The following is a 15,448-nucleotide window of genomic DNA, read 5'->3' on the forward strand; positions in this document are numbered from 1 at the left end:
GCAACAGTCCATAGCGGTCACCCCGGCGCTGGTGAGTGACAAAGTGGGCAGCACAGCCTGGCCAGCTGCCAGAAGATCCACACACAGAGAGCAGGGGAGGGCTTTATTCCCTGCTCCTTGGCTGGGTGGACAGTGGGGAGGGGGAAGGAGGGAGGGGAAGGAGGGAGGGGAAGGAGGGAGGGGAAGGAGGGAGGGGAAGGAGGGAGGGGAAGGAGGGAGGGGAAGGAGGGAGGGGAAGGAGGGAGGGGAAGGAGGGAGGGGAAGGAGGGAGGGGAAGGAGGGAGGGGAAGGAGGGAGGGGGAGCTCTCACCTCCGTGATGCGGGGGTTGGAGCACTTGACGTTCCTGCTGGACCAGTCGAGCCAGGGCTGGGCTGCGGTGGAGCCACAGTGTGGCCGCAGAGTGCACTTGGCCTCGGCGCTGCACCACCCGCACTCGAACTTGGGGTCGGCTTTCAGGCAGAGCCCGCAGCTCTCCCGCTGGGCTGCACACTTGTAGAGGTGAACTGAGGGGAGAAGGGGGGACACTCAGCAGGTGGCCAGCAAAGGAAATAGCCACCCAGGGCTACAGCTGCTCCTGGACTTTGGAAAAACGGCATAGGAAGCAGAGTCACAGAATGGGGAGGTTGGAAGGGACCTCTGGAGGTCATCCAGTCCAACCCCCCCTGCTAAAGCAGGGCACCCACAGCAGCTTGCCCAGCACGATGGGCAGGGCAGGGGTTGGAATCTCTGCAGAGAAGGAGACTCCACAACCTCTCTGAGCAGTAGGCTCCAAGACCCTCACAGCAAGGAAGTTTCTCCTAAAGTTCACCCAACCCAGTCTGCGACTCGGTGATTCTGTGTTGAGTTTTGACTTAACAGCCACAGAGTGGACTTGCAGCTGTGGTTTCCAAAGCCAGGGCTGTACCAGTGGGGCAGAGTGAGTTTGCTCTTATCCAAAGTGAGGTCCCCTGGGACCACATCTCTGCCTGCAGCCTCACTGACAGCAGCTAACACCGCTCTGCCCCAGCAGCCGCTTGCAGTCCCCATCAGCACCTTCCTTCCCGTGACCTCAAAGCCAGCTCAGGCAGACTTTACCTTTCAGGTCTTCTGGGTTGTCAATGACAAAGTTCCCATTCCAGACCACAGCAAAGTCCACAGCCAGGTTGCTGATGTCCGTCCCATCGTAGAGGTACTGCAGGAGAAGATGGGAGAATGAAATGCCTGGGAGGACCTCTCAGAGCCACTGTCAGGACAAGAAGCTGTGATTATTCTCTGCTGAAGGCTGAGCCACCACACTTCTGCACTTCATCTCCAGGGTCCTGCTTTGACTGCCTCCTCCTCACCAGGAAGAGATAATTAAATCAGATCCAGTCCTTGTGAGAGGTAACAGATTAATTATTCTGCTCACAGTGGCTGCTCTTGTCACTCAGTCCCCAGCTTATCAATACAGCCCCCTCCAGTTAATCAGACTGGAAGGGCTGCTGCCTTCGGGCTATCTCCTCACACAGTGTGGCTGGGAGCTTCCAAATCCCACTGCACAGCTTTGCCTCCAGAAACTGGGAAGAGCTGAGGGGAAATAGACCTCCAGAAACTGGGAAGAGCTGAGGGGAAATAGACATCACAGAAGCATGGAATAGTTTGGGTTGGAAAAGGCCTGAAAGATCATCCAGTCCAACCAGCAAATGGGTGCAAAAAGGTCCTCTCCCACGTGCCCATGCAGCCCAGAAGGCAAACTGTGGAATGTAGAGGAGTGTGGCCAGCAGGGCAAGAGAAGGGATTCTGCCCCTTTAGTCTGCTCTGGTGAGACCCCACCTCAAATACTGCCGCCAGCTCTGGTGTCCCCAGCACAAGGAGGACACAGAGCTGTTGGAGTGAGCACTGAGGAGGCCACAAAGATGATTCAAGGGCTGCAGCAGCTCTGCTATAAAGAGAGGCTGAGGGAGCTGGGGGTGTTCAGCCTGGGGAAGAGAAAACTCCAGGGGGACCTTAGAGCTGCCTGCCAGTCCCTGAAGGGATCCTGCAGGAAGGCTGCAGAGGGACTCTGCCTGAGGGTGTCTAGAGACAGGACAAGGGGGAATGGTTTGAAGCTGAGGGAGAGCAGGGTTAGACTGGAGCTGAGGAAGAAATTCTTCAGTATAGGGGTGCTGAGACTCTGAAAGAGGCTGCCCAGGGAGGTGGTGGAGTCCCCATGCCTGGAGGTGTTCAGGAAATGCGTGGCCATGGCAGCTGGGGTCACGGTTTAGTGGCCACGGTGGGGCTGGATCAGTGGCTGCATTTGATGACCTTAGAGATCTTTTTCAACCTTAATGATTCAGTGATTCTAAAATCCTGCCAGCTCCTTTGGCAGGGCCAAGCCCACCCTGCTGAGAGAGTCACCCTGCCCTGCCTGCTCCTCCAGCAGCACCATCCAGAGCATTCCCCTCCCTCTGCTCTGCTGTGCTCTCTCCCCTGGCAGTTTTCCTCCCCTGCACCAGCGCCGCTGCATTCATCCAGCTACCATGACCTGGAACTCGACAGCTCCCTGATAAGGGCTCTGTGATTCTCCTTATCTCCCCTTCTGAATTAGCCTGCCTTAACACCTTCCTCCACCCCCTCCTCCTCCTCCCCTTCCCCTCCACGACCCCCCACAGTCAGAGAGGCAGATAAAGGAACTTCTCCTCTAATCGAACACCTCACAATTCCCACTTGGAATCCAGGAGGAGTTAAGCTCCAGGAGGTTTCCCCCTCCCCGTGGCTGAGGCCAGCCCCTCCACAACTCCTGGGAGGCGAGAGGCCCTTCAGGCCCCGTGCTTGCCCCCTGCCCTGGCAGTGCTCACCGAGCTGTTCTGGCACTGGACGCTGGAGCTGTTGAAGCGCAGGGCGGGCACGCGGTGGATGACGCCCTGGATGCTGAGGACACACTCGTAGCCACGCTGCCCAGACTGGGGCTGGGGCAGGTTCCTGGCCTTCAGGGTGATGGGTTTCACCTCTCCCACCGGGATCAGGATCTCCTCCGTTGGGGAGAGCTGGGGACAGTCCTGCAGAGGAGGAAACAGAGAGAGGAGGGGGGGTTACAGCAGTGACGGTGCTCCGTAGGTCTGGCCAGGTCTCAGGCTGCTTGCTCCACTCATCTGGACAGGGCCAGGCACTTCTCAGTCCACCCATGAGCTGCAGGATCAGTGCACAAACAGAAACCCCCAGCACAGACCCCTTGCTCTGGGACTGGAAGTGGCTGCAGAAGGAGCACCTCTGTTCTGCTCTCATAAGACCTCACCAGGCCTAGAGTAGCCTGGGCTGGTGGGAGGTGTCCCTGCCCACAGCAAGGGGGTTGGAACTGGATGCTCTTTAAGGTCCCTTCTAACTCATCCCATTCTATGATCCCAAGCCCTTTGCCACCCTGCCCAGTAATGAAAGCATAACATCTGGGTGGCAATGCAGGAGAGTCATCCCCTCCAGGCTGGGGTGTCCAGGGGAGAAATCCTCCTCCCTCACTGATGCCCACATAGTGTGCCCAGGCACACTCCTCCTCCATCTCACAGCCAGAGCCATGGGATGCTGCTTCTCCACTGGCTCAGGCAGGTTGTAAATGAGAAACAGATGCTCCCCCAGCCTGGAGAAGCCAGTAGCTTGAACTGCTGCCTCATAAACCTTTTTAGTGGCACTTTTCCTTATATATTTTTTATTTTATTCCTAACAGGGACTTTCACAGATTAACAGCCAAGACTGATGTGAAGCTCCAGCAGCCAGCAGAGCAAGCAGTGCTGGGAAGGAAAGCAAAGCCCTTTTCTGCAGTGAAACAGGGAGGAAGGCAATGCCACCAGGAAGCTCAGCTCCAATGTTCCCCCAGCCCCTGGTATCATGGATCCAACTCCCAGCTCAGCCTTTACCCCACCACCACCCAGATCAGCTCCAAGGCTCCCCCAGACTCTGGTATCATGGATCCAACTCCCAGCTCCTCAGACTGATGACATTTCCCATCCTGAGCTGGCTCTGCACACAAGTTCCTTTCCCCTCCTTATGCACCACAAACTACACCACCTTCTGCCCAGGACCTGGATGCATTTAAGGTTTTCCATTTAACCTCAAAGTGAGAATGAGAACCAACAAGAGACAAAAGGCTCCACTCCTGAGAGGTCCCTAGCTCCATGGCAAGCCCATCTTTGGGAGGAAAGGCATCCTGGAATCAGAGAATCATGGAATTGTTCTGGTTGGAAAAGCCCCCTATGATCATCCAACCCAACCCCACCACAGCCACTAAACCACAGCCACATCCACAGGTTTCATGAATACCTCCAGGGCTGGGGACTCCACCAGCTCCCTGGGCAGCCTGTTCCAATCCCTGACCCCTCTTGCAGAGAAATGTTCCTTATCTCCAATGTAAACTTGAAGCTATTTCCTCTTGTTCTATTATCTGATACCAGAGAGAAGAGTTCAATCCCCACCTGGCTCCCACCTCATTTCAGGGCGCTGTAGACAGCAATGAGGTCTCCCCCCCCAGCCTCCTTTCCTCCAGGTCCCTCAGCTGCTCCTCCCCAGCCCTGTTCTCCAGCCCCTTCCCCAGCTTCATTTCCCTCCTCTGGATCCTCTCCAGCCTCTCAATGTCCTTCTTGGGAGCGAGGAGGCCAAAACTGCGCCGCGGGATCTTCGGTCACGTCCTGATTGCAAGCAAGAAAACCTCTCCACCCACATCACCAGTGGGAGAAGCTTGGTGCAGAGTCCTGAGAAGAATGACTGTGTTATGGTCCATTATCCTTCCTGGCCACTGCCAGCCGTGAGATGACTGCTAAAGAAAGGTTTCTCCCTTTAGAGGCAGGAGGGAGGATGCACGCTTCCAAATCCGCTCTCGCTGGGGCTCAAAATGCTGCGAGCAAGAACTGTTCTGCCACCATTAGAGACAAGCAGGACATCATGTACAAATCTATACATTTATATTTCCTCCTTTCCTTTTGTTTCAGTGGAGGAAAAAATGTCAGAGTTGGCTTCTGGTGGAAAAAAAAAAGAGTAAAATAAAGGGATGCAGGCTGTGAGGGCTGCTCAGGGAAACACCACGGAAGGCAGGCAGGCAGGCAGCCCCTGGGTGCTGGCTGACAGCTCCAGTGATCACACTGATAAGGGGCTATTTGTTTTGGGGTGGAGACATAGAGAGGGAGATGCCACAGCAGAGACACAGCCCAGGGCGCCCACGGGGAGCCACAGTGCTGCTGAATTCCTCACTGGAGCGAGGGAAGCCGCAGGGGCTTGGGGAGGGCGCGGAGCTCGCTCGGGTGTCACACATCTTGCTGGAGGCTTCTCCTCCCTGTCTCTGCTATTTCCCATCCAAGTTGGTTGCTCAGCCTTCAGGTCTTTTTTTTTTCCCTTTTCTATATCTGTGGTTTTTTCCCCCCCAAGTGGTGCAGCAGTGATGCAAACCCCCAGCTCTGCACACACCTTCCGTGGGGTGGCTGAGAGCTGGGCTGGGTCCCAAGCCACGGGGCTCGCTCGGGTGTCACACATCTTGCTGGAGGCTTCTCCTCCCTGTCTCTGCTATTTCCCATCCAAGTTGGTTGCTCAGCCTTCAGGTCTTTTATATATAAATATATATATGTATTTGTGGGTTTTTTTTTCCCCAAGTGGTGCAGCAATGATACAAACCCCCAGCTCTGCACACACTCGGTGGAGTGGCCAAGAGCGGGGCTGGGCTCCAGGTGGGTGCTGCTGTGGTAGCATCTGAGTCACAGAATCCCAGCATGGTGAGGGTTGGAAGGGACCTCTGGAAATCATCCAGACCAATCCCCCCTGCTAGGAGCACCCACAGCAGCTTGCCCAGGAGCACAATGGCCAGGGGGGTTCGGAATCTTTCCAGAGCGGGAGACTCCACAGCCTCTCTGGGCAGCCTGCTCCTGGGCTCCAGCACCCTCACAGTTGTTCCTCATGTTGACATGAAACTTAGAATCATAGAATCAATAAGAATAGAATCAAAAGACCTCAGAGATCATCAAGTTCAACCTGTCACCCAACACCTCCTGACTAAACTATGACACCAAGTGCCACATCCAATCCCCTCTTGAACAGCTCCAGGGATGGGGACTCCACCACCTCCCTGGGCAGCACATTCCAATGTCTAACAACTCTCTCTGGGAAGAACTTTCTCCTCACCTCCAGCCTAAACCTCCCCTGGCAGTTTCAGACTGTGTCCTCTTGTTCTGGTGCTGGTTGACTGGGAGAAGAGACCAACCCCTACTTGGCTACAACCTCCCCTCAGGGAGTTGGAGAGAGCAAGAAGGTCTCCCCTGAGCCTCCTCTTCTGCAGGCTAAGCAACCCCAGCTCCCTCAGCCTCTCCTCCCAGGGCTTTGCTCCAGACCCCTCCCCAGCCTCATTGCCCTTCTCTGGACACCTTCAAGTGTCTCAATGTTCTTCCTAACTTGAGGAGCCCAGAACTGGACACAGGACTCAAGGTGTGGCCTGATCAGTGCTGAGCACAGGGCACAAGGACTTCCCTGCTCCTGCTGGCCACACTGTTCCTGTTGCAGGCCGGGATGCCATTGGCCTTCTTGACCACCTGGGCACACTGCTGGCTCATGTTTAGCCAGCTGTCAATCAGTACCCCTAGGTCCCTTCCAGCCCCTGAAATTCTGTAGGGCTCAGGTCTGGTGCTGGAGCCTGCACCTCCCCACCTAACAGGCAGGATGAGCTGAGCCATCCAGAAAACCCCCAGATCAAAGGCAGCCTGCAGCCCGTGGAACACACAATTTCTCCCCTAATCAGTTTACTTTGTTTTTTAATTCATGAGAAGCAAATCCTGCAGCGAGTTAGAAAGGGGCCATTATTGCCTCCTCTCACTAAACAAACACAGGCTGAATCCTCTCATTATCCTCCTTGACTTCCCTCTACCAGAATAAACACAACCCAGAAGAGATCTTGCTGGAAGAGAAAAGACCAGGGCTGGGAGGCAGGAGCGGCGCAGCCTCTCCGGGAATGCTCTGCCCATGAAGTATCATCACACACCATTGACAAAGGCAATTTTCTGCTGCTCCAACACTTTTTTTGGGTGGGTTTTTGGTGGCTTTTTTTTTTTTTTAACCTCAAATATTCTGAGGTCTATAAATACCTTAAAGACCCACGACACCACAGCTGGCTCTCGGAGCACAGCAGCCGTGCTTATCGTTTGTGTGCAACGGAGCAGTTTTAGTAGGTCAAAGCTCTTCTTGCTCTTGTTTGGAGAAGGGGGGGGGGGAAAACCCTGTGAAACTGCCTAGAAAATGGCAGGAGGGCCTTTTGAGGGTGGGATTCACCCCAAATGGAAGGGAAAATATCAAGAGAATCATCAGGGTTGGAAGGGACCTCAAGGATCAGCCAATTCCGGTACAACCCCATGATATGTGGCTGTGAGCAACCTGCTCTAGAGTGAGGTGTCCAGAGACAGACCAAGGGGGAATGGTTTGCAGCTGAGGGAGAGCAGGGTTAGACTGGAGCTGAGGAAGAAGTTCTTCAGTATAGGGGTGCTGAGACTCTGGAATAGGCTGCCCAGGGAGGCTGTGGATGCCTCCCCCATGGAGGTGTTCAAGGCCAGGTTGGATGAGGCCTTGAGCAGCTGAGTCTAGTTGAGAAGTGTCCCTGGGCATGGCAGGGAGGTTGGAGCAGATGATCTCTGAGGTCCCTTCCAACCTGAGCCATTCTATGATTCTTGGTTGTGTTTTCATGGGAAGCAAGACAAAAAGGCAGCATTGATCTTGGTCAGTGCAGCCATAAGGCAACAAGGAGCAGCACTCATGATGAAGGGTTTGCTGTCCCCCATCACCTTGTCAAGGGGCTGAGGCTTTGAGCTCTTTTCCTTTCTCAAGACGAGACGACTGAGGAGCATCAAAGGGAGCTCATTACACACTGAATCCCACTGGGACCCAAGCTCTGATGGGCCAGGACTGAAAGGGAATATTCAAGCTATTTTCTCTTAAATTAAATATAAAGGCACCAGAACACTTCCCACCCACGTGAACACGTGTGGAAATCAGCTGTGGGAAGAGGCACACAGGGCTGAAAGTAGGGCAGCAGACACCAGTGCTGCTCCTTCCACGCTGGAGCTTCTGCCATGGGTAGCACTGCTCCAGCTCCACACCCAACTGATGCCCTGCTAGGAAGGGAGAGATGCTGCTGAGCAGTTAGCTCAGGTGAAAGGTGCTTAGTGATGGCACCAGGTTGGAGGAGACCCCCAAAAGTCATCTTGCCCCAAACCCCCTGCACTCAGCAGGGACACCTCCAACTACATCAGGCTGCCCAGGGCCACATCAAGTCTGACCTTGAGCATCTCCAGGGATAGGGCCTCAGCCCTGGGCAACCTGTCCCAGTGTTTCACCACTCTCCTTGTGGTGAGCTTCCTCCTGGTGTCCAACCTAAATCTGCCCTGCTCCAGTTTCAAACCATTGCTTCTCATCCTCCCTCTCCAAGCCTTTCCAAACAATCCCTTCCCAGCTTTTTTTGTAGGACCCCTTCAGGTACTGGAAGGCTGCTCTAAGGTCTCCCTAGAGCCTTCTCCCCACCAGCCTGCACTGGCCATATCCTTTCAGCCCTCTGATCATCTTTGTGGCTCTCCTCTGGACCCACTCCAGCAGGTCTATGCCTCACGCTGGGGGCCCAGAGCTGGACGGAGTACTGCAGGTGAGGTCTCACCAGAGCAAAGGGCAGAGTCACCTCTCTCAACCTGCTGGCCACACTTCTTTTGTTGCAGGCTGACATCACCTTACACCCCCTGGCAAGAAACAGCCTCTACAAGATGAGGATGACAGAAGTTCTTTGGAGACACAACAGTGCTGTGATCCCAGCAGGGACTGGCAGACAAACCAACTCCTCCACTCACTCCTTCCCTCTGTGTGATCTCAGGCAGGCCCTGTGAGCTCCCAGGAGGCAAAGGGAGATAATGGCATTGTCCTACTTTACCAGAGACTTCTCAAACACTTCTGAGATCATGGGGTTGAAGACCTACAAAGCTGAGAGCTACAACTGTGAAGCCTGGGAAGACAACAATGCTTTGAGTGTGGAGGAGAAAACCCCCACATGACTGGAGAGAAGGGAAAACAAAGGGTTTTGCTTTCTCTTTTTATGTTGAAAGGAAGTTGCTTGGCTTTGAAAGCTTCTGGGCTGTCCCCAGGGTGGATGCTTCTCCTTGGGCATCCCTTTGCAGCTCTTTGAGGCTGCTGTGAGCCCTGTGTCTTGTCTTGCAGGAGGCAGCATCTGCTCAGAAGACCTGGCAGAGCCATTAATGGGCCATGCCTCCTTCCAACTGCTAAAAGCATCTTTGGACTTGAGCCCCACACCTTTTATTGACTGCTAAGAGAGATGGCTCCTGCTCCACAGTGCTGGAACCTGGATCACATCTCTCTTCCAAAGTCTGGGGCTGTTCAAATCCATAACTCCCTTCTTAGTCAGTTTACAGGCAGCCTCCTGCCACGAGTTCCAGACCTGCCAACACAACCCACCCAACGAGTCCCACCAAGAGCTCAGCATCTGACTTGCTGCTGCTTGCCATCTGGCAAGATCCCTGCAGGCCTTGTATGGAAAGCAGAGCTGCTGGGGTGTGTTGGTTCTTCGAGGAGTCCTTGCTCAGGGGAAGTTCTCCAAGTAGTCACAGCTGCCACTGAACCTGAGCACAGCCACAGGTCAGAGGTGGGATCAGCTCTGGTGTTTGAGTCAAGGCACATCCCTTCAGCTAGGCTGACTCTTGCTATGCCCCTTCAAAGGTCCATCTGCGCTTTTGGGGCCAACCAAGAGAGGACCTGTGATAGGACAAGGGGCAATGGATAGAAACTCCAGCACAGGAGGTTCCACCTCAACATGAGGAGGAACTTCTTCACTGTGAGGCTCACAGAGCCCTGGAACAGGCTGCCCAGAGAGGTTGTGGAGTCTCCTTCTCTGGAGACTTTCAAGACCCATCTGGACATGTTCCTGTGTGGCCTGTGCTGGATTCTATGGCCCTGCTCTGGCAGGGGGTTGGACTCTGTGGTCTCCGGAGGTCCTTTCCAACCCCTAACATCCTGTGAGCCTTTGAGCTCCCAGCTCCTGGCAAGTCAAAGAGCTTCCCATGACATCAGTTACACAGGTTGTGGCACAGGAAAGCGAAGAAGAGCGAGCTGAGAGCCTGGTGTGGTACCTCAGAGACGTTGATCCGTCCCTCCTGGAAGGAGCAGGTGGTGGGGTCGTGGGTGCAGAGGTTCCGGTACTTGCACCAGTGGCAGCGGAAAGCGCTGTTCACACAGGACAGGCACCTGGGGGAGGAAAAGGAGGACTTCTGGAGCAGGTGATCACCTTAGGAGGTCTATACAGTCACAGCCAGGCTCAGCCAGCAGGCCAGGCTCAGAGCCCTTCATGGAAAAATTGCCTCAGGAAGAGACAACGGAGTTCCTGTTGCTGCCATCCCTGCTGGAAATTCAAACCCAGGAGAAGGCAGAGGAGCAGTGGAGGGGCTGCAGGTGCCCCCAGGCAGAGATAGGCTGGGGCTGTGCAGCCTGCCTGGGGAATAGGGGCTGTAGGTCTGTCTGGACATAGAGACAGAAGAGCAGCACACCACGTTTCATTTTGGGGCTTTGCAGCTTGCTTTGTTTCCAGAGAGAAACCTACATATGCCTCAGGTCTGGAAACGTGTTTTTGAGGTCAGCCAGCTGCATGCTGCCTTCCACCAGCAGATGTGTCCCATGGGTGGGTACCTTTCTGTGATGTTCAGCAGCAACAAGCCCCCCTGCCCTACATGGAGCAGCCCCTGCCCCTGCAACACACCTGAGCTGCAGTACTGGGCTCTCAGGGCTGCTCTGCCCCAAGTGGTGCTGCTCACTGCAGCTAAAATACAACCTCTGTGCTCACAGCCCAGGGCTGGAGATATCCAGATCACATCCTGCCCCCATTTCTCCTCCACCATGCTGTAGAGCATCCTCAGAGCAGCCCTGCCACCATCTCCTCCATCACACCACGAAGCATCCTGCAGCAGCCAGCACCCTGCTCTCCTGACCGGTGCAGCATCAAAGGGCTCTGCTTTCCCCACCTCCCTGGACCTTCTGTTCTGCCTTCACCAGCTGCCTGGGAAGATTCCTCCCAGTTCTCAGTTGCAGGATCATGCAGCTTGGGGGCACCAGCAGGTTAAGGTTTTTCCAGGCTCACTTGTCTCAGAAGGCAGGAAAAAGCTACTCAACAGGCAGGGAAGTTGAGAGCAGACAGGGACCGGTGGGCTGCCCTTCCGCCACAGGCGTCTGCTGCCTGACCCAGGCACCATCATAACCCCCAGCCAGGCCTGGAGCCCAGCATCCCCTTTCCTCTTCCCAGTTGGTGTTTGGCTGTGCCTGGGGCCAGGGAATGAGCACTCACAGCTGGTGGGCACTGCAGTTGTAGAACTTGAACTCGGTGCTGACGAAGGTCCTGCCCGTCTCCCGCGACTTCAGCTGCAGCACGACGCCAAACCAGTCTGGGGATGCAAAGCAGAGCCTGTCAGTCCCCCACCAGCAGCCAAGGAAGTGACAGCAGACGTGGGGGCACCCACTCCCCACCTGCCAACGTGCTGAGCCAGCTGCTTCTGGGGTAGAAGAGAGAAGTCAGAGAGTCACAGAATTGTCAGGGTTGGAAGGGACCTCAAGGCTCAGCCAGTTCCAAACCCCTGCCATGGGCAGGGACACCTCACACCACAGCAGGTTGCTCACAGCCACATCCAACCTGGCCTTCAACACCTCCAGGCATGAGGTTTCCACCACCTCCCTGGGCAACCTGTGCCAGGCTCTCACCACCCTCATGGGGAAGAATTTCCTCCTAACATCCAACCTGAATCTCCCCATTTCTAGCTTTGTTCCATCTGCCCCAGCCCTATCACTCCCTGACACCCTCCGAAGTCCCTCCCCAGCTTTCCTGTAGCCCCCTTCAGATACTGGAAGGCCACAATGAGGTCTCCTGGGAGCTTTCTCTTCTCCAGACTGAACACCCCCAACTCTCTCAGTCTGTCCTCATAGCAGAGGAGCTCCTAAGTCAGGAGCAAAGTCAGGTTACTTTCATATCCCTGCCCCAGTGAGTCTGCAGAGGTTCCTCAGGCTGAGAGCAGAGCACCCCACACTGGGTGAACCCTGCCCTCCAGCACCCCAGGATGCTGAGCTGGCTGTCTCCAGCACTGCCTCCAAACTAAAGCAGGATGAATGGCAAAAGGCATTGGAGACCCAGGGTCTAAACACTGCCTTGGGTAGCAGCTGAAATGATTTTGGAATCTCCTCCTGCTCCCCAGAGGATTCTGTCTCCAGTATAAAACCACTAATTGAGTCTGCTCTGAGAAGCAGCCCAAGAGCAGACTAGGAGACAATGCTGGAGACAGGGAATTAGTGAAGCTCTTTAGAAACCTCAGGACTGGGTTAATTAAGAGCAGATTGTTCTTCTGGAGCTGCTGTGGGGAAGCCTACACAAGCCCTGCTACCACGGTGGCTCTTGGCTCCCAGTGATCACCAAAGTCTCAGGCTCCACAAAATGCCTTAGAAATACAAAGATATCAGCAGGGAAGCAGAGTTGACACCTGGAAGGATGCCAAGGAGAAAATGAGTTTTAAGCAAGTCACAGTTTGGTTATGGGAAGAGAAAACATGACAGTGGAGATGTTAATGAAGAGACAACCCCAGAGATCAGCACCACAAAATAGAAACTGCATCCTCCTCCTCCTTCTCCTGGGTGCTGAGCCAGGCTGAGGGGAGGGCTCCTGCTTTCCAGACCCACCTGGCATGGCCAGGCTCCAACTGCCTGCCCCAGGGCTCATGAACCACACTGGGAGGGGGGCGCAGACAGGCTCATGAGCCACCCTGGTAGGAACAGACAGCTCCTGTCCTTCCTTGGGGAGCTGTCTGGCAGCACAAGGAGGGTGTAAGGATGGGGCAAGCATGTGGTGCTGCCTGCTCCCCTGCTCCCAGCCTGCCTTTCCCTGTGTGGGATGCATCTCTTCAGGATGAAGCATATTTAGCTCCCTGGGTTTAATTCAGGAGGATGAATTCCTCCAGCAGCACCCCCAAAGGGTCTGCTCCAGCCAGAAGATGCTTCTAAACCTATACCCAACACTCTCTGGTGACACAAGAGTTGCATTGCTTGGCCAGAAGTCAGTCACTTACCCTGGTCCAGAGGTATGGCAGGCACATCTTTGGCTGCTGGTGAAACACAAATGACCCTGCTGCCTGAAACCTGCCCTTCCACCTCTGTCAGGTTCCCAAAGAGGCAGGTCACCCCAGCTGCCAGGTCTGGAGCATAGCTCACCAGCAGGCTGAGCTGTGGCCAGGGAAAAGAGGAGAGACAAAACACAGTCAGAAACCTGTCAGCAGGCAGAGCTGCCTGTGTTCCTTTCCTCTTGCCAATGCCTGCTCTTCTCCCATTCCATCCTCACCCCCTTCACCTATCCACCCACCCACAGAGAGCCCTTTTGAGGGAAGCAGAAGAGGAAAAGAGAGCCAAGGGTGCAGGTTCTCTACTGACACAAAACCACCTTGCTGAGCCTTTGGGTACTGCACTTTTTCTGTCCCCCCTGGTTGCTCTGCAGAAACATTGCCACCCTCAAAGCCCTCTCAGGAGCTGGTGAAAGCAGTAGCAGCATCTTGTCTCTCATGGAGGACAGCAGCAGTGCCTGCCCCAACAACCCCCTGCACACAGAGCAGTTCCACTAAGCCCCCAGCTCCATGAGCATCCCCTGCAGAGAATCACAGAACTGTTTTGGTTGGAAGAGACTCTAAGATCATCCAGGCCAACCCTTAGCCCAGCACTGCCAGGTCACCACTAAACCATGGCCCTCAGCACCACATTTGGCCCTCAGCATCACATTTCCAGGGCTTTCAAACCCTTCCAGGGATGGGGAATCCACCACTGCCCTGGGCCAGGGCTTAGAGACAGCCCTGCTCTGGGCATGTGTGGCCAGCAGTAAGTTCCCACTGCCCCCATCGTGACTGGGGACTGCTGCCATGGCAGACCGCTGTCTGAAGGGGTGAGTGGCCTCCTGGCAGCCCCACACCACTTTGCCCCCCAGTGCCAGGGGTGGGGAGGAGGCAGGTGGCCCTGGTGGGGAGCGGGAAGGGGCTGCTGCAGGGGCAGCTGCTGTGGGGTGCTGGAGGGCTCAGCAAGCAACAGCTGGGATGCTTCAGAGAGCCAGGCCTGAGCACAGCTCACAGATGAGGGTTTTTGGGAAACAAAGCCTTTCCTTTCAACAACTAATGAAACCAGACCAAGAGAAATGTGAGCTGAGGCCCAAGGGGAAGGGGAATTTGTTTCTGCCATCCCCACCCCCCTTCCTCCCCAGCTCGGATGACCACTCTCCTCCCCGGTCACTCTGCGAGCCTGACTTCATGAGAAAACATTTGTGCAGGCGGGCAGGGAGAAAGGCCGGAGAACGGAGTGCTCCCCGGGAGCCTGCAGAGCGCCGGCAGCGCCTCTCCCCGGCAGCTCCTGCCCTCCCCGCCGGCCGGCAGCACTTACCGGGAGGCTGTGCTGCGAGACGGAGATGCTGCTGGGCTGCACGGTGATGCTCATGCACTGCCTGATGCTGCCGGCGAAGCGGTGCGGCTCCTCCGCTCGCTCACAGCTGTCCCTCGGGGAGCACCTGCCGCACAGAGCCGCCCGTCAGAGCCTGGCCAGCACCCGGGGGGAAGGTGGCCAACGGCATGAGGTGCTGCAGCTGAGCGGGAGCCAGCGAAAGGGAAGGGCAGAGGCAGCAGCGGGACCGGGGGTGATGCTCGGCACCAGGGCACAGATACTGCTAGAGAGCCACAGACTTGTTTGGGCTGGAATAGCCCTCCAGGATCATTGAGTCCAACACCACCATGAGCACCAAACCATGTCCCCAAGTGCCATGTCTACATGGCTTTTGAACACCCCCCAGGGATGGGGACTCCACCACCCCCCTGGGCAGCCTATTCAATCTCTGACCACTCTTACAGCAGAGAAGTTTTTCCTCCTCTCCAACTTAACCCTCCCCTGGCACAATTTCAGGCCATTTCCTCTCGTTCTATCACCTGATACTAGGGAGAAGAGACCAACCCCCAGCTCACTGCAACCTCCTTTTAGGGAGCTGCAGAGAGCAATGAGGTCTCCCCTCAGCCTCCTTTCTTTTCTCCAGACTAAACAATCCCAGCTCCCTCAGCTGCTCCTCATAAGACACACACAAGGAAAAAAAGGTTAGGATCAAAGGGCACTGAAAAATATTCTGTGATCAGAGGAGAAACAGACCACAGATATCTCAGGAGCCATTCCCAGTCCTGCCTGCACTGGGACACAACCTGGAGCTGCCAAGTCCCAGCTGGCAGTGGGGACAAGTAGGTGCAGGCAGGAACTCTGCCACTGCTCAGCCCAGCCTCTGCAAGCCACAAGTTCATCATCTGCACAGAAACTGACTCAAAAAGCTCTACCAGGCAGTAAGAAGATGATCATAGAATCAGTCAGGGTTGGAAGGGACCACAAGGATCATCTAGTTCCAACCCCTCTGCCATGGGTAGGGACACCTCACACTAGATCAGGCTGGCCAGAGCCTCA

At 55.4% G+C, this 15,448-nt stretch overlaps 1 protein-coding gene across 1 annotated transcript in view; it reads right to left on the reverse strand.

Moving 5' to 3' along the window:
* The window catches only part of PLXNA2 (plexin A2), a 208,286-nt gene that overhangs the window by 52,282 nt on the left and 140,556 nt on the right, over positions 1 to 15,448 (reverse strand). Inside the window, exons 6-12 of the mRNA XM_054176319.1 lie at positions 14,396 to 14,519; positions 13,048 to 13,201; positions 11,286 to 11,382; positions 10,081 to 10,195; positions 2,797 to 2,997; positions 1,076 to 1,172; positions 311 to 504 (exon numbers count right to left, since the gene is read on the reverse strand). Of these exons, the coding sequence (XP_054032294.1) occupies positions 311 to 504; positions 1,076 to 1,172; positions 2,797 to 2,997; positions 10,081 to 10,195; positions 11,286 to 11,382; positions 13,048 to 13,201; positions 14,396 to 14,519 (982 nt within the window). The remainder of the gene's footprint in view (positions 1 to 310; positions 505 to 1,075; positions 1,173 to 2,796; positions 2,998 to 10,080; positions 10,196 to 11,285; positions 11,383 to 13,047; positions 13,202 to 14,395; positions 14,520 to 15,448) is intronic.

The sequence above is a fragment of the Dryobates pubescens genome, chromosome 35 (assembly GCF_014839835.1).
Source record: "Dryobates pubescens isolate bDryPub1 chromosome 35, bDryPub1.pri, whole genome shotgun sequence".
NCBI lineage: Eukaryota > Metazoa > Chordata > Aves > Piciformes > Picidae > Dryobates > Dryobates pubescens.